We start from the raw sequence: 23,464 nt of genomic DNA on the forward strand, positions 1-23,464 counted from the left end.
GCCATGTGTTTGTACAGGCTGTAGCACAATGAGGCCTTGCCCTAGTTGGGACACCCGGGGCTACTGTGACACAAATAAATCATAAGGATGAAAAATGTCAATTTTTCCTTCTATTTACAAACTGATCTTCAGCATTTTACCTGGACCTCCCGGGCGAGGCACCCTACTAACACCTAATATTCTGCAGCAAAGGATTCAGACGCTGGATTTTGGCTATGCTATTTTTAATGCCTTGGCCAGAGGCCACGCTGATTGGATCAGTCCCGAGGCACCTGATTTCTCTCGGTGCAATACCCAGGCTGCTGGGCACACTACATGGGCCCTCTGTCAGTGCTTGTGCCAAATGGCCCCCTCTAAGCAGGCCCCAGGCCAGAAGGCGCTTTCAAATGATTACTATTTTACTGAACAAGTTGCATTTTGGATACACACTTTGGATACGAGCATGCACACAACTGAGCGAGAGAGAGTGAATTGAAGCCGGTGGCAAATTCTGAAACCCCATTCCTTCCCCCAGCAACGAATGAGGCTCCAGGGTCAGCCCAGCCCCCTCTTGGCTTGCATCTCTGTACCCTGTCTCCCTCACCTTCATCCCCTGGTGCCATTCCTATGCTCTGAAGGGGACAGCTACATCCCATCCCACCCCACTGGGTGGGTCCGTCCTATTGATGTCGTGGCGAGGGTCATGTCATATTCATGCCCTAGCTGCATTTACTGAGCTCTTCCAGTTGAATTTCACCCCCCAGGAACGGTCAGTTTCATTGCACTCTTTTATTTACAGAAAACACAGCGATAAAGCATTAATTTTGTTTGTTTTTAGCAAACCGCCCGATCAACTAATTTAATTTTTTTTTTTTTGGCACAAAGAAATGTCACAGGTGTTACCAAACAACCATGGATCAGCAACCAACTGACTGCCCAGCCCAATAATACAACTTAAACAAACAGACGTATCGAAACGAGATTGAAAAATGAGGAGGTTATTCCACATTCAGCTAACAGCATAACCTGCTCGGAACTGGGAGGCAAGGGGAATTATTCTCGAGGGGACACCACCATTCATAAATTATATATATATATATATATATATATTTATCTCTTACATCGTAAAAGTAAACAGTGCAAAAGTACAGTACCCCGGGTACCCTTCGGTATGGAAAGCTTGAAGCTTGTTTTATACAGTGTGTGTGTGTGTGTGTGTTTTGTAAACATTGTTACCCAGCCGCACTTCTAGCTCTTGCTCTGAGACACCCCATGCCCTTGCGTCCAAAGCGCACCATGAGCGGGAGCTGTCTCCTCGCCGTAATGCCTTTGAGATTCCCATTCAAGATTTAGTGCAAATTGTGGAGAGAGAGAGGGAAAAAAATAAAATCAAATAAGGCAACAGTTAGAAACAGTCCGTATCAAAAAGAGAGCGCAATGCCTGGGTTACGAGAAGGGCAGAAAGTCCCTCTCTTCCACCAGGCTGATGGAGAGGTTCTTCAGCTCTTCCTCTGAGCCCACCATTTTGTAGCCAAGCTGCGCCAGCACCTGCTGGCAGGCGTTCTGAGTAAACTCCACAATCTCGTAGGAGAGGCGGAACCGCCATTTCTCTGCTGTCGCTGCCGAGTTCCGGACGGTCCCATACTTGTGTTTGGCTGAGGACCTGTCCCCTCTTGTATTGTTTTGTATCCATCGCTCGACGTTGCTGTCCATGGGAATACCCAGGAAACCGTAAATCTCCTCAGTCTTTTTCATGGGATTTCTGGCCAGGTCTTCGTACCTTACCAGCATGTATTTGCCCTTAAGCCAAGGTGGTCGGTTTAATCCAGTGGATACAGAGTTCAAGAAGTCCTCGCAGACCGTGGTGAGCTGGGTCACATCCAGGTTGTAGGGCTTCCTACCAGTACCATCCCAGATCCTCCAAAGCCTGTAGGTGTCTCGGAAGGTCTCGCTTCTGGAAGCCAAGATACCTCTGGGGTCCCTCACCAGCTGTATAACCTTCAGGTTTAGTCTGGGATCCTCCACCAAGGCTCTGAGGTCACTGACCTCCGGCACCCGCACTGTTTTGATGGCCACATGCCCATGCTCTTTGCATGACTCAGTGGCCAATGTCAGGTTCAAGGTGCCACACTTTTTCACACAGTCCCCTTCCTCCAGGTGGATATCAATGGGCCCCAGTGATTCACAAACAGGCGGCGAGCACAGGGCCTTGCTGGCGCCCCTGCGGAACAGCCGGTCCGTCGTATGGTTCACTGGCTGGGGTTTGATGTAGTTCTCGAGAAAGTAGAGGTCACAGTCATAAAGGCTCCTCAGCAAGTCTCTGCTAGCGCCCAGCATGACCCGCCTGTCAGTGGTGCTCTTGCTCTGGGTCAACTTTGGGATCAAGGTGTACTGGACATGGTAGAGGGGCTCAAATAAATAGAAGACATCAAAGTGCTGGTTAAACAACTGTCCAACAAAAGAGGAGCCGCTCCTGGTGGTGGCCAGGATCAGAACGTGCGTCTTTCTGGAGAGGTTATAAGCAAAGGTTGGGCTCTCGTCACATAGTCTGTCAGCCGACTCAGTCTCTTGGCTCAGGCTGCAGTTCATGGGATTGGGGACGGGGCAGCTGTGGAAGGACTTGGCTGTGAAGGTTCGGATTGCCGTGTACTGGATCGCGATGGATGCCAAGGCTAGTAGGAGGACAGCCTTCCAGGAACATTGCATGGCTGGTCACCTTCATGGAGCTTCTTTTCAGGTTGTCTTAGTATCTGCAACACAAAGAGAGGTCACTAGATGAACAGAGAATATTGCTCAGGACCCGCGTATTCCCTGCACTGAATGGAGGTTGGACTGTGAAATGACAAATAAGGCCAGTAAGCGTGCTAGCAAGGTGGATATCAGCCATAACCATGTGGCTCAGGGAGTCATTCCCATGCTACGCACCTCCCTATCCTATCCCATCAAGATGAATGAACATTAAGGCACACCCTGCTAGCCTCAGAAGCCATATCCACAGAGAACTTCAACCCAGGAAATAGGGTCCTTCTTGCATAAAATGTATGGCTCTCAGCTCCCTCTGTGCCTTGCACCTGAGACTGTGGGGAAGGAGGCGAGCAATTGCCCTGGCTACACTGTGGACATACCTTCCTGTGCAGTCAGTCCAGGGGAGTTCATGGCAGCTGCGCAAACTCATGGAATCCAATAAACAGGCTGTTTGCTGTGCCATATATGTAAGTCACCCCATCCATCAAAGTCACTAACACCCAGTCCTGGTAGGAGTGCAAGAACAGGGCGGCGGACCTAGAGACCGGGTGAGTCCATCTTTCAACCAGCTGGCAGTGCAGTAGAGTGACCAGTGTGTGCCAGCATGTGCCTGCTCAGAGTCTGGCAAGTGGCAGCACCTTCACCTCTCTCTCCTACAGCTGCTAAAGTCCCCCTTGGCCAGGGTAGCTTGGTGAACCTGAGTCACTGTGCAGAGCCCAGATTCAAGGGATTTCAGCGAGCTGGATGGGCCCGACACAGCATTGTGGGCTCCCAGATCCAACATGCTTTTCTAGCTGCCAATCCTGCAAACCCAGCCTGGGATCTGACAATCAAACTAGATTCTTGTCTTTTCACACCAGTGATAATGGTTCTGCCATCAGTTGCTGCTGCGCAATCCCACCACTGTCAGATTCTGTTCTCAGTTCGAGTGCTCATGAGCTGGGGCCAATCCTGTGCCTAGATACTATGGTATTGGGCATATTAGAAATAACACGCGTACAGCACAAGTTCTCCCCCTCTCTGGGCTATCAAGAAAGACAGCACCACAGACCGAATGCAAGGCACTTTGCTGATACATTGCAGAGCTCCTGGAGCTGGGCACATTCCTTTCACTGCCAATGGGAGCTAGAGCCCAGAATGAGCAGCTCCCTAGAAACAGCTAGAAAAATGGATTGCGGCTGATGTGGGTGCAGGGCTTGAGGGCAGCCATGTGGCCACGTGCTCCAATACAGACATGACAATAGGGGATATTTGCCAGGAGTGGAGGATGATTGATTGAGGCAGTGGAGGGAGGTGGTTTTCCTGCTTCTGCTCACTGCAGCAAATAAAACTGCTGAAAGACAGTTTATGCTGGAGGCCACTGAACTTCCCATCTAGAATCATAGAGCCAGCAAACAGAGCTGTAAACAGGGGAGTTTGAGGGGGAGTTCTGTTGGAGGAGAAGGTATTTGTAGGTATTTCTATTTGTAGAGGCTGGTAGGGGAAGTCTGCTGGGAGAGAAGCTGAGCCCTGATTAGAGGGCGGGGCTTCTCTGACTAGGGGTCCTATAAAGGTAGCCAGCCAGTCAGGCAGCAGCACAGACAGCTGCAGTGGCATAGAAGCCAGCAAACAGAGCTGTCAACAGGGGAGTTTGAGTGGGAGTTTGCAAGGGGAGTTTGCGGGCAAGACTAAGAGAGCCAGGCAGAGGAACAGACAGGGTAGTGAAGTCTGGCAGTGTTTTGGTGCTCGTTGGAGGTTTGTTTTGCTGTGGGTGGTGTTGGTTTGGTTTGGTTTGTGTTTCCCGGACTAACAGGACTTAGGTGAGAAGGCTATGACAGACACAGAGGCAGCAGTGGGAGTGACCCAAGCAGTGAAAGACACAATGAAGATGACTGGATGTAGAAGCTGTGGCATGTACATGATCCTGGAGGGGGTACGCGAAAAGAGTTTCGTCTGCATGAAGTGCTGCCTGATAGAGCTGACGGAAGAAAAGATCCGAGGCTTGGAGATGCAGGTGGAAACTCTGGTTGAGTTTAGAAGGGGGTTTGAGTGGATGATGGAGCAAAGACATGAGGAGGCTGAAGGGAAAAGCTCAGACTTGCAGATGGAAGCAGAACCAAAGAACTCTGAGGGGAGACTGCTGGGTGAGGAAAGTGGACAGTGGAGGCATATGACTAACAGAACCGGGCAGAGGAAAAGACGGGCTAGTGAAGGAGAAATAGAGCTCAGGAATAGGTTTGCGGATTTGGAAAATGAAGAAGGGGCACAGCAGGTGGTCACTGAAGGTGAGAGGGCAAGGAAGAAGAGAAGAGCAGCTAGTCCTATAGGAAGAGGGCAAGAATCAATGGAGATAACACCAAATATGAGCCCCAGGAGGATACGGGATGGGTTGCAGAGGATTGCAAGGGACAATAGGAATCGAGAGGACTTGCAGCCAGAGGGAACAGGGGATAGACTGCAGAATCGCACCATCACCAGGAAAAGACAGGTCTACATGATTGGGGACTCCTTACTGAGAAGAATAGACAGGCCTGTAACCAGAGCTGATCCAGAGAACAGAAGAGTGTGCTGTCTGCCGGGTGCTAAGATATGGGATGTGGACCTGAGGCTGAAGAGGATCCTAATGGGAGCGGGAAAAAATCCACTGATTGCCCTTCATGTGGGAACAAATGATATGGCTAGATTCTTGCTGAAACGTATCAAGGGAGACTATGCCAGGCTGGGGAAGACGCTTAAGGAAATCGAGGCTCAGGTGATCTTCAGTGGGATTCTGCCCGTTCCTAGAGAAGAGCAACAAAGGTGTGACAAGATTATGACTATCAACAGATGGCTCAGGAAGTGGTGCTATAAGGAGGGCTTTGGGATGTATGGACAGAGAACTGTTCTCTCGGGATGAACTTCACCTGAGTAGGGAGGGAAATAGACTTCTAGGATGGAGGCTGGCACAACTGATCAAGAGAACTTTTAAACTAGGAATTTGGGGGAGATGGTTGGGAGATGTCCAGGAAATCTCCACGCCGGATTTTAACATTGAGAGGAAAGAAAACAAATTACGAAAAGATACAGCCGTGGGTAGGAGAATGGACATAAAGAGGAATAGTAGTGTACATACAAGTCTAATAGGTGATACTGGCTGTAGAATGTCTGTGCCTAATCGGGTAAAGAATGTGAGTGAAGCCAAATGGCAAAAATTAAGATGTTTGTACACTAATGCGAGAAGCCTAAGTAACAAAATGGATGAACTAGAGCTACTGGGGCAGGAAGTGAAACCAGATATTAAAGGGATAGCAGAAACATGGTGGAATAGTAGTCATGACTGGAGTACAGGCATTGAAGGGTATGTGCTATTTAGGAAAGACAGAAATAAAGGCAAAGGTGGTGGAGTAGCATTGTATATCAGCGATGATGTAGACTGTAAAGAAATAATAAGCGATGGAATGGATGAGACAGTCTGGGCAAAAATCACATTGGAGAAGAAAGCTACTAGATCCTCCCCTGGGATAGTGCTTGGGGTATGCTATAGACTGCCGGGATCTGATTTGGATATGAATAGAGACCTCTTTAATGTTTTTAATGAAGTAAATACTAACGGGAATTGTGTGATCATGGGAGACTTTAACTTCCCAGATATAGACTGGAGGACAAGTGCTAATAGTAATAATAATAGGGCTCAGATTTTCCTAGATGCGATAGCTGATGGATTCCTTCACCAAGTAGTTGCTGAACCAACAAGAGGAGATGCCATTTTAGATTTGGTTTTGGTGAGTAGTGAGGACCTCATAGAAGAAATGGTTGTAGGGGACAAACTTGGTTCGAGCGATCATGAGCGAATTCAGTTCAAACTAAATGGAAGGATAAACAAAAATAGATCTGTGACTAGGGTTTTTGATTTCAAGAGGGCTAACTTTAAAAAATTAAGGAAATTAGTTAGGGAAGTGGATTGGACGGAAGAACTTGTGGATCTAAAGTCAGAGGAGGCCTGGGATTACTTCAAGTCAAAGTTGCAGAAACTATCAGAAGCCTGCATCCCAAGAAAGGGGAAAAAACTCATAGGCAGGAGTTGTAGACCAAGTTGGATGAGCAAGCATCTCAGAGAGGTAATTAAGAAAAAGCAGAAAGCCTACAAGGAGTGGAAGATGGGAGGGATTAGCAAGGAAAGCAACCTTATTGAGGTCAGAACATGTAGGGTTAAAGTGAGAGGCCAAAAGCCATGTAGAGTTGGACCTTGCAAAGGGAATTAAAACCAATAGTAAAAGGTTCTATAACCATATAAATAAGAAGAAAACAAAGAAAGAAGAAGTGGGACCGCTAAACACTGAAGATGGAGTGGAGGTTAAGGATAATTTAGGCATGGCCCAATATCTAAACAAATACTTTGCCTCAGTCTTTAATGAGTCTAATGAGCAGCTTAGGGATAATGGTAGGACGACAAATGGGAAGGAGGATATGGAGGTAGATATTACCACATCCGAGGTAGAAGCCAAACTTGAACAGCTTAATGGGACTAGATCGGGGGGGCCCAGATAATCTTCATCCAAGAATATTAAAGGAACTGTAAAAGCGGCAAAGAGTCCTGTGGCACCTTATAGACTAACAGACGTATTGGAGCATGAGCTTTCATGGGTGAATACCCACTTCGTCAGATGCATGTTATGGAAATTTCCAGAGGCAGGTATAAATATGCAAGCAAGAATCAGGCTAGGGATAACGAGGTTAGTTCAATCAGGGAGGATAAGGCCCTCTTCTAGCAGTTGAGGTATGAACACCAAGGGAGGAGAAACTGCTTTTGTAGTTGGCTAGCCATTCACAGTCTTTGTTTAATCCTGAGCTGATGGTGTCAAATTTGCAAATGAACTGAAGCTCAGCAGTTTCTCTTTGAAGTCTGGTCCTGAAGTTTTTTTGCTGCAGGATGGCTACCTTTAAATCTGCTGTTGTGTGTCCAGCGAGATTGAAGTGTTGTCCTATAGGTTTTTGTATATTGCCATTCCTAATATCTGATTTGTGTCCATTTATCCTTTTACGTAGGGACTGTCCAGTTTGGTCGATGTACATAGCAGAGGAGCAATGCTGGCGTATATTACATTGGTGGATGTGCAGGTGAATGGACCAGTGGTGGCTTGGTGTTCACTCCCTTGGTGTTCACACCTCAACTGCTAGAAGAGGGCCCCATCTTCCCTGATTGAACTAACCTTGTTATCCCTAGCCTGATTCTTGCTTGCATATTTATACCTGCCTCTGGAAATTTCCACTACATGCATCTGACGAAGTGGGTATTCACCCACGAAAGCTCATGCTCCAATATGTCTGTTAGTCTATAAGGTGCCACAGGACTCTTTGCCGCTTTGACAGATCCAGACTAACACAGCTACCCCTCTGATATTAAAGGAACTGGCACATGAAATTGCAAGCCCATTAGCAAAAAATGTTAAGGAATCTGTAAACTCAGGGGTTGTACCGTATGACTGGAGAATTGCTAACATAGTTTCTATTTTTAAGAAAGGGGGAAAAACGTGATCTGGGTAACTACAGGCCTGTTTGACATCTGTAGTATGCAAAGTCTTGGAAAAAATTTTGAAGGAGAAAGTAGTTAAGGACATTGAGGTCAATGGTAATTGGGACAAAATACAACATGGTTTTACAAAAAGTAGATCGTGCCAAACCAACCTGATCTCCTCCTTTGAGAAGGTAACAGAATTTTTAGACAAAGGAAACGTAGTGGATCTAATTTACCTCGATTTCAGTAAGGCGTTTGATACCGTGCCACATGGGGAATTAGCTAAACTGGAAAAGATGGGGAACAATATGAAAATTGAAAGGTGGATAAGGAACTGGTTAAAAGGGAGATTACAGCGGGTCCTACTGAAAGGTGAACTGTCAGGCTGGAAGGAGGTAACTAGTGGAGTTCCTCAGGGATTGGTTTTGGGACCAATCTTATTTAATCTTTTTATTACTGACCTTGGCACAAAAACTGGGAATGTGCTAATAAAGTCTGCGGATGACATGAAGCTGGGAGGTATTGCCAATACAGAGAGGGACCGGGATATCATAGAGGAAGATCTGGATGACCTTGTAAACTGGACTAATAGTAATAGGATGAAATTTAATAGTGAGAAGTGCAAGGTCATGCATTTAGGGATTAATAGCAAGAATTTTTGATATATACTGGGGATGCTTCACTTGGAAGTAACAGAGGAGAAGGACCTTGGAGTATTGGTTGATCATATGATGACTATGAGCCACCAATGTGATATGGCTGTGGAAAAAAAGCTAATGCGGTCTTGGGATGCATCAGAAGAGGTATTTCCAGTAGAGATAAGGAGGTTTTAGTACCATTATACAAGGCACTGGTGAGACCTCACCTGGAATACTGTGTGCAGTTCTTGTCTCCCATGTTTAAGAAGGATGAATTCAAACTGGAACAGGCACAGAGAAGGGCTACTAGGATGATCCGAGGAATGGAAAACCTGTCTTATGAAAGGAGACTCAAGGAGCTTGGCTTGTTTAGCCTAACCAAAAGAAGGCTGAGGGGAGATATGATTGCTCTCTATAAATATATCAGAGGGATAAATACCACGGAGGGAGAAGAATTATTTAAGCTCAGTACCAATGTGGACACAAGAGCCAATGTGTATAAACTGGCCATTAGGAAGTTTAGACTTGAAATTAAACAAAGGTTTCTGACCATCAGAGGAATGAAGTTCTGGAACAGCCTTCCAAGGGACGCAGTAGGGGCAAAAGACATATCTGGCTTCAAGACTAAGCTTGATAAATTCATGGAGGGGATGATATGATGGGATAGCCTAATTTTGGCAATTAACTGATCTTCAACTATTAGCGGTAGCTATGCCCAATGGCCTGTGATGGGATGTTAGATGGGATGGGATCTGAGTTACTACAGAGAATTCTTTCCTGGGTGTCTGGCTGGTGAGTCTTGCCCACATGCTCAGGGTTTAGCTGATCGCCACATCTGGGGTCGGGAAGGAATTTTCCTCCAGGGCAGATTGGCGGAGGCCAGGGCCGGCTCCAGGCACCAGCTTTCCAAGCAGGTGCTTGGGGCGGCAGTCCGAATGGGGCGGTAGTCCATGTCCCACGGCGACAATTCGGCGGCAGCTCCGCTGTTGTTGCAGCGGCAGCAATTCGGCAGCGACTGCTTGGGGTGGCCAAATTGGTAGAGTCGGCCCTGGGGGTTTTTCGCCTTCCTCTGCAGCGTGGGGCACGGGTCACTTGCTGGAGGATTCTCTGCACCTTGAAGTCTTTAAACCACGATTTGAGGACTTTCAGTAGCTCAGACATAGGTTAGGGGTTTGTTACAGGAGTGGGTGGGTGAGATTCTGTGGCTTGCATTGTACAGGAGGTCTGACAAGACAATCAGGAGGTCAGACCCTTCTGACCTTAAAGTCTATGATTCTATGATTCCTTTGCTACCTCCAGAGCTGGGCCTGGGCCTCTTGGTGGAAGCAGAGCTCGGCAGGAGTCCAGCCTGGTGATGAGGGGAAGCAGCAATGTTTGAGTGCATGCTGAAGCAGGAGACATTCAATGTCTGGGGTGGAGACAACTGTTCATAGAACCAAACTATTGGAAAACAAACAACATGAGAACCAACCTGCCACCATCCCTGCTGCCTCCCACATACAAATGGAGGGGGTGCCCAGCCCCACTCTCCATCATCCTGCTGTCACAACCGCAGCTACCTGCCCGGCAGCTTATTATTTCATTCTGCTTTATACTTTTTTTGCAGTGATTTCCTCCTTGTTGGCATTGGGGGCAATAACTAGACACGCCTCTGTATTGCAATAATAATAGCTAGCTCTTACACCTGTAGATCTCAAAGACCTTTACAAGGTGGTCAGTATAGTTATTGTACAGATGGGGCAGCAAAGTGATTTGTCCAAGGTCACTCAACAGGCCAGTGGCAGAGTCAGAAATAGAACACACATCTCCTGAGTCCCAATCTAGTGCACTAGCCCCTAGGGCACATGGTCTCCCTTACAACAGCTGATGGTGATGATGAGGATGACGACACCTCCTCCTAAATTGTCTGATGTTTTCAGCAGCTTGTGGCAGACTTTATAAGACATGGACCAGGCAAGGGCCTGATCCTTCCCAGGAGCATCTCAAAGGGAAACCTAGAAAGTCTGGCAAAAGGGGGTCAGTGGCAGAACCCCCTGGAACCCAGTAGTGAAGGTGGGACAGGGTGTGCAAATGGCAGGGGCAGTGAGGATGTGACACAGAGGCAAGAGCAGGTGAAAGGGGAGCACCATGAGCAAAGGATGGAGAGGCTGAAGAGTAGGAAGTATTTCCTGTGGGTGAGGCTGTGGCCCAGCCCCCTTGAACAGAAGGGGTGGAACCCTGTGACTGTGGCCCATGTGGCCTGCTAGGCCCCCAAGCGATGCAGCATGTTAATATTGGAAACAGGCTTTTAAAATATTTAAAATATTTTGAATATTTAATATTTTAAAGTCCTGTTTAATGAGCTGGATAATGTAGGCCCCTCCCCCTCTGCACCCTGGGGTGTCTGTGCTGGTTTGTGGTCTGAACTCACCAGCATCCGCTTGCTCCAGGGGCAGCCCAGCATGCAGCTGATGCTCACCCATAACGGTACCCTGAGCTCAGCCAGGGGAAGAGCATGTACAGGGGCTGGAGCAGAAGGGGAGGGGGGTCAGCCCTGGCCAGCAGCTGCCACAGCTCCCCTGCTCTCCTACATACTATTGTCTCTCATAGCCTTGGCTGCAGCCTGCCACAAAGCATTGGCCCAGCATGCAGCTTTCCTGCTGCCCGCAGGATAATCTGCTCATCTGCTCACTGATAGAGCAGGTAAATTGGAGACAGCTGTGACGCAATTGATCCTATTCTTCTCTCTTGTGAGTAGCTGTGAACCAGGCTCGGGGCATCTGCGCTCGGTGTATGGATGGGACGGGGCGTGTGTGTGGTATCTCTGTGTACACTGGCATTTGTGTCCATACGCGCACAAGGGTGTGTGCACACACAACTAAGTGGTCACACCACGAGATTCTCCTCCATCACTTTTGGGGGGGCCTATCTACCCTCCCCTGTCCCAGACGGCTCCCCAAGGAGAGTCTGAAATCAAACTCAGATGGCTAATGCTAACTGCAGTGACCAAGCCAGTCCACCGTGGAGGGTAGCAATGTGGCTTAGATGCTTCCCAGCCTCAACCTTCCCTCTGCGAGCTTCCCCGGGGACTCTTTTTCCTCCTGATTTAGTGCCTTACACATACATCTCACAGAACGTGCCTCCGGGTAGCGCTGTGCATTTGTAGCTGCAGCCCTGGGTGCACGTCTCCATCTGTGAATAAGGCTCTGCATGTCAGTGCATATGTGTGTCTCTGAATGACTATCTGTATGCCTTTAGCCATGACACACACGATTATGTATGTATGTAGGCCCCCATATGTGCTTGTGTGATCTGCACATTAACAATTAAATTTTGCCGTGATGGGTGCTATAGAAGAACCATAGGCAGATGGGTCTTTGCATGTACCGCTCTCCGTGTCTCTGTGAGAGTATGGTGCACGTGCCTGCATCTTGCTGCCTGTACAGCCATGCGTCTGCATATGCATAAGTGAGATGCCATAGGACTTTGAGGTTCTAATCAAAGTGCTAACCAGTAACTTCAGGTAAAACCCATTTAATGGACCCAGATATTTTCAAATCACGCAGTGATATTAGTAGGTCCCTCTGAGGCTCTCCCCTCAGCCAGTTCCACCTCTTCTTTCCTCTCTTTTATACACACAGACTCTCTCTCTGATCCAGAGTAACAGCTCTGAGATTTCCCTGAATTAACCCATTGTTCCTCTACACCTAGCAGAACAGGGAGGCCTCTTTCTCTTTCTCTTTCTCTCTCTCACACACGCTCTCTCGTCTCCTCCCCCCCCCCCCCCCAGCATGCTGGCCACTAAAACCCAACACCGCTGGCTCCTCTAGTAGCAGCTAAGGGACAAACACTGGGAGGGGATTTCTGAGTTCCAGCAGGGAGCTGAACTGGCCAGGCCAGCTTTAGTATGCAGGGCCTGTTCAACCACAAAGCTTCTGTGGCTTTAGCATATTAAAATTCCTGACAGGCTGGGAAAAGCACAAAGTTCCTGGTGGTTTTCCCCCTGAGAGGTTTCTGCTGTTGGCGGCATGTGGCACACCCATCACCCTGACGTGCCTGACTCTCAGGAGAGACTGCGAGCATCATTCACTCTGAAACACAACGGGGGTGGGGGGATGCTTTGCTAAGCATGGAGCCTAGCTTAAACCCCCAGTGTTTTTACGCTTGATTTTATTTAATGACTGAGCCCAGCTCTCATAATCCTACATGAGGCTCGGGCATGTTTTTCTGGGGGCGGGATGACTTGGAGCATTGGGAATGGGGCAAGGAACCCTTCACCACCACGTCAAATCCATCCCAACATAGGTGCTGGAACAATTTTTAAAATTGTTAAAATTTAAGCTGAAAGTTATTACCATGTATTTGGTTGTTAGTACTACTTCAAGCCAGGGGTTCAAGCCAACCTCTAGTTCCAGCATCTGTGCATCCCAGGCTGACCGTGACCACAAGTTCTTCCTCTCTGATAGTTGTTTGGTGGCCCCTAGGAAAGAGGAATTGGTGGCTTTCGGTTCAACCTCCGTTGGGCAAGTGTCCATGATCCAAACGTGCACAATTACTAAATTGCGTTCTTCCTGACAGCCTGAGCAGAGGGGCTGAGGACTCTAGGGCAGGGCTGAGCCACACTGATGGTGCAAAGCAAAGTGTGCCCTGCCCTTGTCCATATTGAACCTGTTTTGGGGCTAAACAGGAGGATCAGGTCTGGACCTAGCACTTTTCACCAGTGTTAAATATATACCCACACTTTGCTTTAGTACAGTTTTCTGGGCTGCTGCCTGCCAGTGCCGTGCTGTGTCTTGGGGGCAGGGAGATGCAAGATGTATCCATTGGTGATCCTACTATACACTAGCCTTGGCACATCAGTACTCACCTTGCATAGGGAGGCTGCCCCAGAGGGACCCAGGCACCAATGTATCCATACAGGAAATCTCACAGCTTCTCTATTCTCCTGTCCAACCTCCACCCCCACCCACAGAGAAATCTTTTGGGCCCGCCTATGTCCTACCACCTCTTTTCTTGCTTCCTCCAACTCCTCCCATCACAGCCTTCACCTCTGCATGTTCTTCCCGTGCTTCCCCAGCCACACACCCATCGCACCATTCCAGTTACTAAGGCTCATTGTTCACAATTAGGAGAGATGAAGGGCAAGACCCTGGCTTGCTCTCTGCTCCTGGTCCTGTGGAAAGGGAGGCTCACATGCACACAGCTCTCAGGCACAGCAGTGTCTTTGCCAAACAGCCGTATTTAGCTTCAGTTTTCTATATGCAATATCCAAGCAGAGAACTCTCCATTCCCCTCTGGTGGCCACCAGTTCTACTGCGGCCTCCTAAAAGGCTCGGAACTTTCTTTCCTTTCTCCTGGAATATACTGGGGCAGGTGTGTCTTATGAGCGTGGAAAGTGAGGGATATACCAGGCCGGCCACAGCCACACAGAGCGAGGCCAGGTGCTGAGTAGGCTTCCTGAGCCTAGGTTCTGCCACTAGACCTGAATCCTGACCTGCAACCCAGTCGGTTGTTCCGTTCTCGGGTTTCCCAAACACACACATAGTTCTGCTGATGCTCCTCGTTCCTGACCTGCAGCACCCCTTGCTATTTCAGCTATGCCAGGTTGTACTGGGGAGAGGGGGAGAGATTTGTATGGACACACATGTGAGACCGAAAGCAAATCTGAAGCCCAGCCTGGGCAGCACTCTGGGGGAGAGTCTATTGACTGCAGGTGAGTGGCCTGCCTGAATTGTGACCTCTCTGTGCCCCCTTCGTAGGACTGAGCACCCACCAGTCTGGCAGGCTGTTCCCGCTTGGCCTGTTGCAGACAGTGGGGAGCTGCTGGGGTGAGGTCTCCAGGATGCCTGGTTTGCATTCTGAAAAAAAGTGTGATGTGTCTTCCCTCCCTTTGTCCAGGGCCAGGCCCTCATGCCTCCCAGCAGCAGTGCTTGTGTCACAGTTACTTCAGCAAGAGAGCTGGCCTCAGCATCAACAGCCCTATTGCATGCTAGTGGGTCACTGTCAAATCTAGAACAAGCAACTCTCCATCAAGGCCAGCTCAGCGCAGCCAGGGAGAGGTGATTCCCCAGCAGGGACCGGCACAGCACAACACCTACCAGAGCATCTCAAGTGGAAGGCAGGGCCAGTTCAATGCAGCTCCTACCAGCTGTATAAAAGAAACTCCTCTGCTCTCACTGAAATTGGTGCCCTCTTAAGCAGAGATGCTTTCATCATCTAAGGACTTGCCTGGACATCCCACAACGGCAGACATAGGACTGGTGGGTGCCAGAATTGTACACACTGTGTCCTGTGGACCTGCTCCAGGCGGAGTTAGATGATGTGGTGGTAGAAATGCCAGCACCCTGGGTAACTTGGTGCGGCCACTGGTGGAGCTAAACTGCTAGTAGCAGCAGTGGGAAATATAGCCATTGCCAGGGGCAAAGCCTTTCCCAGTCCTGGGAGCCGATGGTGTAACCTCGCCAGGGTTCTCCAGCTCGGGAAGGTGCAGCTTTCCAGGACCTCCCTACGCACTCGTACCCAGCCCCCTCCCACAGCAGGCTGCTGTCCCCACCCTTCCTGGCTTTACACACCCTATGTCAAAGCCACCCTCCTTCCAGCTGAGGGAGGTGGGGCTGTTTGGAACTGTTTGGTGCTGGAGCTATAGACCCGGGGTTTCCCCTGGGTGGGTGGAGCTCAAGGCTCTATCTCTACCCAGCTGGGGAAGGAGATACTGGGGTGGGGGAGTACAGAGAGCTGTCCCCACCACCTGGGTCTGCATGCTCCCATTGTCCTCTTTATATGTGAGTTGTTTTTACACCTGACAGTGCTATGCGTGGGCTGCATTGCCCCAGTACACCAGCTACAAGCAGGGAGGAGTGACCTTTCATGTGCCGGGAGTGCCCAGCACGTGGACCTGAACTCTGCCCTTCCTTGTCCTTTGTTCATGGCCCTGATCTCCCAACACCTGCCACTACTACCAGGAAGGGCTCTAGGCTAATTCAGTGTTGCCAACTCTTGTGATTTTTTTGCAAGTGAGAGGATTTTTGCCACGGCTGGATCCCATTGTGTGGTGGTGAGGGAAGCTCCAGCCCACTTGGGAATTTCACCCTTGCCTGTGGGAAACCCTTTCTGATTGGTCCCTGCCCCACTGACCCACCTCCTGGGGAAGAACATCCTATCGGTGCAGCTGCAGGAAGAGCTCACTGCTTCCCCCCACTGCACCTCACAAGAGCCCACATCAGTCTCAACGGAGAGGAGAAGGGAGCAGAAAGATCCCAGCAGCTCAAGGAGGCTCTGCTCCCCTCTTCTCTGCCTCATTGCCGTACCCAGCCTGGAAGTGGGAGAAAGACCTAACTGCAGCCAACCCCTGTCACACCAGGGAGAGAGAATGAAGAACCCCACAAGCTGCAGGAGGAGTAGAGGTGAGGCTGGGGTTGCGGACCTGAGCTGGGGGTTGGGGAGACAACCAGAACTGATGCAAGGACTGAAGGGACAGGATTGATTCAGAGGCTGGGTGGACAGAATAAATTGTGGGGCAGAGGACAGGCAGGCGTGGGAGTGAGAGTGCCTGCACAGGGGGCCAGAAATCACCTTGCCCAGTAAATTTGGGATAGTGGCCATTGCTAATTGTGAATTCAAAAATCAAATGACAGCCCAAAAACAATACAATTTAAAAAAAAATCATTTTGGGGCCAATCTCATTATTTTGTGGGCCTGACTCCTGATTTCTGAACCTTTGGGGTTGGCATTCCTTCTCCCTTGACCTCTGAACACTGTCCGTGATCACTTCAGGCCCACGCTGTCCCCAGGATGCCATGCAATGACCAGTGGTAATTGTAGCAGGATGCTCCCAGCCATTCTTGGCCCTGGGATATGGATAGTGCAAATTTTAAAAGCAAAATTCCCCTCCTCACCCCAGATTCCCACTGCCTCATAGGAGGGGGGTTAAAGGCAGTGAAGCACCCATGAAAGGAGGTGGAGGTGGGTGGAAACACCTGCACCCACCTCTCCTGGCTGGCACAGCTACCCTGCTGACAGAGTGCAGGCAGAAAGCCAGCCTGGCAATCCAGGAGATTCAGAGATCAGTGCAGTGAATTAACCTGAATGGTATAAGTGAATTACCCTCAAACAGAGCAACAAGTTGTGGCTGGACACCCCAAAGCCCCTGGGAGGGAGTCCCCGAGCTAGGCATTCTCTTAACAAGTTTGATGCTACTGACTTGCTTTTAAAGCTCCATAATGGGAGTGCACAGCTGTATGCTCCGATCATGGCTGATCTCACAAACTAAGCAGGTTGCATCTGGTCAGTAGAAAACGCAAGCTGCTGCAGTGATTGATGTAGGGGATATTCCACTCTCTGAATCTGCTGAGCCCGATGTTCCAGCCTGGTGCTAAGGGATGCTGTGCAGCTGGAGGTGCTGTCAAATGTCCTGTGATCATTCAAGAGCTCATGTCACTTCTTTGAAGGTGGGGTGTGTCTCCCACGCATCACCCTATGTCCTGATCACATCCCAATGCAGGTTAGTCCATTCTGCTGCCTTAAATTCCCTCGGTATACAGGAATCCTTTTTCCCCTGCCCTAAAAGGTTGTGTAGTATTGCTGTGCAGCTACCTTACTTGTTGCTCCTCCCAAAAGGTGGCTGCACCCCGTGCAAGTGAAGTAATTCCTGTGGTCTGTAAAGTACTTTGGATTCCTCTGGAGTGGCATATGCTTTAAAATTGAAGGTGTTAATACACTATTATTTTTATTATTATTGCTGTTAGGGAGGTTACTGAAGCTCCTGGGGGTTACGTTTTGTGGTTGCTCTCTCCTCTTTTGGTGTGTCACTGAGGCTACTCGCCTCTCTCTCCCTCTCACTATTTCATGCTCTTGGCTTTGCTAGCCGGATTTGGGTGCCCCAGCCTCTTTCAGCAGCTCCTGCCTTCCCATCTATGCAATCCCTGTGAAATAAAGGGCTGTATTGCGGCCCGGCTCACTGATGAAAATAGGGCTAGCGGGGAAAGGGGATGGGGGGAAGGAGAAGATTCAGACAGCCACCAGGTGGAGAGGGACTGTGCGGTTAGGGCAAAGGGTTGGAAGCCAGAGGCACCTGAAGACAGTGGAGATGTCGCATCACACCATGCGCAGCCCTACTGAGACCCAAAATAAAAGCCAGCCACCTTGCTGACAGCCTGTTGCTGCAGCTGAGGGAAGGAGTGAAGCAGGAGCCCTTCACTCCTATCCAGTGGAGCCCTGCACCTCTCCCACCACAGTGGGTCTGGATGGGGACTGACCCCTCTCTGTAGGTGTGCAATGTTGCCACCAAACACTGTATCTACCCCCAAAACTGATCACAATGAACAAGTCTGTTTCCATGGAAACCATAGAGTGACTCAGGACTTTGGGACCAGCTTGGATCATGATTGTGAATATCAAATGCTCAGGGAGATGTAGGGTCCTGTAGTCTGAGAACGAAAGGGACAGCGGCATATGAACTGCAGTGCCGACACACCCCTGGCAGGCAGTTACATACACACACTTACACAGATACACAGGGTGGTGCACACGCACAACCATATAAAATCCACTCCACCAGTCTACAGCCACGAGCCAAACCCCTTCCTCTGACACTGGCGTTACTGCAGCAGCTGGGAGTCATTAGTGCAGTAGGCTTCTCTGGGGGCACGCACCCAAAAACCCAGACCCACCCCAAGGCCTAGCCACACTTGTGCCCAAGGGCCACACCCACCCGTACCAACCATTATGCCCTTGCTGCAGTTCCCTTTCCCTTTACACAGTCTTAGCCCAGTTGCCCTACCCCGACCCTGTAACTAAGAATTATTCAGTAGCACTGTCTCATCATAGCACCTTCCATCCCTGGAGCCCAACACTCTCTCCAGGCAGGGTGAAGTGTTACTATCCCTATTTTGCAGAGAGGGAAGCAGAGACATGGAGAGACCAGCAGTGCCTCTTCGTGGCGCTGGCCAGTTAACAGGCCAGCAGGGATCTCACTTCGCAGGGCTGTTTCAGTAGGAGCTCACCACTCAGCCACAGCAATTAAGTTGTAGGATTGCAAAACAAAGACCAGCAGGGACCAGCAGTCTCTGGTTCTGCTGCTTCTCGACACCCCGTGGTTGAAGAATGACTTTGTTTCTTAAAACAAACTGTTGAGGCCATTCAGGCAGGGGAGACGGGGTCTTGATGGGGTTTAATTCTGAGCACCAGGCTCAGCCACAGTGCCTTAGTCAGATTTGAGTCTCTGGAAATCTGTAGGGCCATTGGGGTGACATACGGCCACCTGGGACAGCTCTGCTGGAGCTGTTAGTATCTCCCTCTACAAGCTGTGCCCCACACTGCTCTGCAGGAGCAAAGGGGGCTCAAACTGGGAAAGCTGGTCTTAAAATAACAGGAAGGAGCCATTTCCTACCCACCCCTTACTGGTGGCAGACATCCACCTCTAGGCACTGCAGGGGACCCAAGCATGTGCAGTATCTGTCCCAGCACCTAGGCACAGCAAGACCAGTCAAGATGGAAGTGGGGAGGCGTCCCATATTGCCATGGAGTAGTCTTGCCTCTTCTTTAGTCCCATAGGAATACAGCTTCTCTACAAATCCCAGCAGGGTCAATGCACCCTTCACTTTCCTGAAGTGCTAAGGTGAGCACTATGCAGTCCCCTGGGTGCGGGCCCTTCAAATGGGACCTTAAAAGCTGAGCACCTGTCTATTCCGTGTGAAAGATTCCACGGCACCTTTCCTAAGGGTAGGGCGTCCTTGCTCTAAACCTTCCTTACTCTTACGTGGTGCATTGTTCATCCACCAAGCTGCCTCCTCCACCCCAGAGGTGGCTGTGGGATCCTTTAGGATGAAAGGCACCATCAGAATGTACAGTAGGACAATGTGCCCCCCCCCCTTGAAATCCTCCATGGTGGTTTCTGACTGTAATGCATTTTTTTTTTAAGAGCCATATTTTTTCTGGCACAGGCATTTTGAGCTAATTAATTGTTGGCAACAAACTCCAGCCTCAACCAACCCAAACGTTTTCCTATCACAACAATCAACCTGTATCTAGTTAAACCTCTGCACAGCATCTGCCTTTCAGTCTGTAACTGTCTGGCTATGCCTGGTACAGCTTCTCCTGGCTTCCATCTTTCTCTGAACTGTCCTCCAGCCCATTCTATAGATTCACACCAGGAGCTTCTCTGGCTATTTGAAAGCTCATTATAACCTCTTTACAGCAATGCCCTCTTTCTATCTGTCTGTCCCATGACCAATTTGTTCATAGGGGCATCCGTTCATGATATTTCAATGGGTGGTGCTTTTATCCCAGCAGTTCTCATCTCCTCCCTGGGACCCCCCATGAGGTAAGAAAGCAGCATTGTCCCCATTTTACAGATGGGAAACTGAGGCATAAAGAGTCTAAGTGACTTGCCCAAGCTCACACAGGGAGTTTCAGGGCATAGCAGGGACTAGAACCTGGAACTCCACTGAGCCGTCCCTCCTCCCCCTGCTTCCCCTTTTCAGCAAATATTTGGGTCCTTCAAAAGCCCAACCCCTTAACTATTCAGCATTCCTGTACAGAATCTCCATTTTAAAAAGTCTCTCAGTTTACACTAGGCTGGGTATTGGTGAGAGCTTTTCCCTCAACCTCCTTGCCCCTCACCTGTTTCAGGTAGTTCAGACCAGCTTGGGACTAAAGGATGCTCCTGCATCCAGTTATATAAGCAACTGATTGTTTCTATCCTCTAAAGTCCTTCCAAGAACTACAAATACCCAAGCAAACCAGACACAGCTGCACAAAGGGACAGGGAGTCTGGCCTCCTTGTGGTATTAGGGAAACTATTCCAAGCAATGGCGATCATTTGTAAAGAAAAGGAAGTCTTCACCGAGGCTTGTTTCTACCGCCAGGTTTTGATCAAGAGGTTGCTAAAACCCACTTGTAATTGCTTCCCCTTTTGCCCCAGAGGGAGCTCCTAAGGTTTAATATCCCAGGACTGGTGCCAGTGTGGACCTGTGAATAGAGGAAATCCAAATCCGGCAGGAGAAGGGTCTGTGCAGAGAGAACAAAGGTCTGAGAAATAGGAATGGCTGGAGAGATGACTCCACCTAGGCACCCCAAGTGATTTTTCATTACCCTGGAAAGTTGTGGCAGGTAATGCTAAGGAAAGGGTTGCAAGAGCGGGAGAGTAGATAAATAGCAGACACCCCATGACCTTTGGGGCAGGTAGGAAGAAGGAAGTAGCCAATGGGGCATTCCCATGGAACCCTGCCCAGTGCTTGGTATGGCTGGGGAATAGGAAATCTTCCTACCCTGCCGCCCCATGCCTTTACTCTGGGGAAGAAATGGCACAGCTCAAGTGCCCAGGATTTCTGCACAAGAAAGAAATCCGCTCCATGGGAGTCTGAAGTCTTCTGCCCTGTGTGACCTCAATGCAGCCTCCCAGCTCAGCACAAGGCAGGCACTTACTAGCATTTTGGTACAGTTGCTAGCGTTAAGGGTGATACGTAAAGCGCCCCCGCCCCACCCTCTAAGCACCCATCACTGAGCCGCCTCACTGCCCTGAGTGGGAACCATCCACCATACACTGATGCCACCCTTTTAAATTGGTATCATCCCCATTCCTCTCCCCTCAATGGGAATTGCCTCCCCATCCCTTTGCTAAGGGATTTCTTCCTCCGAAATACCTGGCCATGGCCTGTGACAGGCTGCTGGCTGGCTGGACACCCTGGTCTGAGCCAGCACAGCAAAGCCCATGTTCAAGTGCAGTTTCCCTCCTGCAAACATGGGGATCAGCCCTTGCCTCCGCCTCCCCGCCCCCCCCAGTACGGGGGCTCAGCTCTCACACCCTACACACTGCCCCCCAAAATGGGGGCTCAGTCCTGGCCCCCATGCACTGGCCCCCCAAATGGGAGTCGCCCCCACCCACCGTTGCTGGCTCTCCTGGGAGGAGCAGCCGGTGAGCTCTGCTCAGCTGCCCGGGAAGGAGGGGGTCGCACGTCCGTGCCCAGCCCGCCCCCGCAGGAGCCGGAGCGGCCGGGTTCGCCCCCATCCACCTACCTGGGGATGAAGTGCGGAGCCGCTCCGGGCGCAGCGGCAGGAACTCCCCGCAGCTCATTGAGCCAGGGCGGCTGCTGGCCCCGTCCTCCAGCCGCAGTTCAGGCTCCCTCCGTCCCGGCGAGCAGCAGCGGCGGCAGCATCCTTCCTGGCGGGCTGAGCCCCCGCTGGCCCCTCTGCATGGCCCAGGGGGCAGGCTCGGGCGGGAGAGCCCCGCAGGCTCGGCTCCGGGGGTCCCTGCTGCCCTGCCCCCTCCTGCTGCAGCCAAGGGGAACAGCTTCTACAGAGCCGGGCACAAGTTGCCCCCCTTTCCCTGGCTGCTCTGGGGCGGACCAGCCTCCCCCGGTCACTGAGAGAGAGAGCGAGAGAACAGGCACCTGGGGGGCGCTTCAGCAGGGGCTGCAATGGGGACTCATGCCTGTAACAAGCAAGGTAAATCCTACTGCTGCCTGTGCGGAGACCCCAGGGAAAGCAGCAAACAAGGCATGGGGGGCAGGTCCCACTGTCCACGCCCCTCCAGCTCAGCTCCCTCCTGCCTCCCTTGCAGCCCCTGAGTCCCTCTTCCAGCACAGCAGAGTCCAGGATGTGAGGGCAGAGCCTCTCTCTCTTTTCCTCCTTGCACAGCTTTTCTCAGGCTGGCAGCTGCTCTGGGCTTGAGCTACAACTGCACAACAAGCAGCCTGCTCAGTAGAGCCAAATATGCAGCCAGCCCCCCTGTCTCGCTCTGTCATCATCCCCACCCCTCTCTAGGGTTAGTGCACAGCCCATGCTCTGCACTGCCTCAGTAGGTGAAACATCCCCGTTCCAAATCTCTAGTCTGGCTTCCTTCCTTCTACTTTCAATGGAGATTGGCAGCAGGAGAGCCAGACGAACCTGCCCAGGGTAAGTCAGTGGCACTAGACCTCAACATTAGCTGCTTTGTTCTGCCCAACCAGCAGAGAACTTTTGTGCTTCCAGATAAGTCTTCTCTCCGTCTTAAAGGGGCCAGCCCACTAAAGATCTTCACACTCCGTTTATATAAAAATCACTCATTGCTGTTTCTGGACAGGAGCGAACTAAATGAGGAAAGCCCCGCCTAGGTGCGAGGTTGGGAGAACAGTAACCTGGCCCTGCTTTCAAGCAGAGGCAGCCAACAAGACAGACTGGGTTGTGAATTTGTGATGTGAACGAACATCCATTAGGGGTTAAGCTGAGACTCACTCAGGTCTCCAGCTGTGAACTGACAGAGCATCATTTCGCCATGCCACTTGCTTGCCTCAGGCCAGATTGCTGGCTTCTGAATGGCTGATGAGGCCTGGTTTTAATTTTTTAAAATTTTATTTTGTTACAATTACCTGTGTTAGGAATGCCTCGGGTTCTATGACTCCAGGGATCTTAGTAGCTCTGCTGCAGCTAGGGATCAGTAGTCTGAGAAGAGACTTATAGAATCATTTAAAATGAAAGAATAATTAAAAATCAGACAGAAAGATGCCATCATGACAGTCTAGGGGGCCCAGAGTGAGGGTCAGGAAATGCACCTCCCATTTGAATGCAAGGGAAAGTAGGGACTTTCAAAGCTGCTCTAAGTCCCATTTTGCTTTTTTACAGTATTTTTTGGTTTATTTCAAAGTGTCCCAACTAAATTACCTGAAATAGGTTA

The 23,464-nt window shown here is 50.2% G+C and overlaps 1 protein-coding gene and 1 long non-coding RNA gene across 3 annotated transcripts in view; one reads left to right on the forward strand and one right to left on the reverse strand.

The window, feature by feature from the left end:
* Nucleotides 1–708: 708 nt before the first annotated feature.
* Nucleotides 709–22,733, reverse strand: CHST1 (carbohydrate sulfotransferase 1). Of its 2 annotated transcripts, XM_074955338.1 has the most exons (3): nt 21,829–22,733; nt 13,170–13,294; nt 709–2,729 (listed from the first exon to the last, which is right to left on the reverse strand). In XM_074955338.1, exon 3 carries the CDS (start codon nt 2,683–2,685, stop codon nt 1,426–1,428), a length of 1,260 nt encoding a protein of 419 aa, XP_074811439.1. In that variant the 5' UTR covers nt 2,686–2,729; nt 13,170–13,294; nt 21,829–22,733; the 3' UTR covers nt 709–1,425. The 2 variants fall into 2 exon arrangements, with proteins under 2 accessions (XP_074811439.1, XP_074811438.1); XM_074955337.1 differs by lacking the exon at nt 13,170–13,294 and having other exon boundaries at nt 711–2,729; nt 21,829–22,731.
* The window catches only part of LOC141989082 (uncharacterized), a 47,250-nt gene continuing 40,977 nt past the window's right edge, over nt 17,192–23,464 (forward strand). The window contains exon 1 of the long non-coding RNA XR_012639910.1: nt 17,192–17,314. This is a non-coding gene — a long non-coding RNA (uncharacterized LOC141989082). The remainder of the gene's footprint in view (nt 17,315–23,464) is intronic.

This window comes from Natator depressus, chromosome 6 (assembly GCF_965152275.1).
Source record: "Natator depressus isolate rNatDep1 chromosome 6, rNatDep2.hap1, whole genome shotgun sequence".
NCBI classification, from domain to species: Eukaryota; Metazoa; Chordata; order Testudines; family Cheloniidae; genus Natator; species Natator depressus.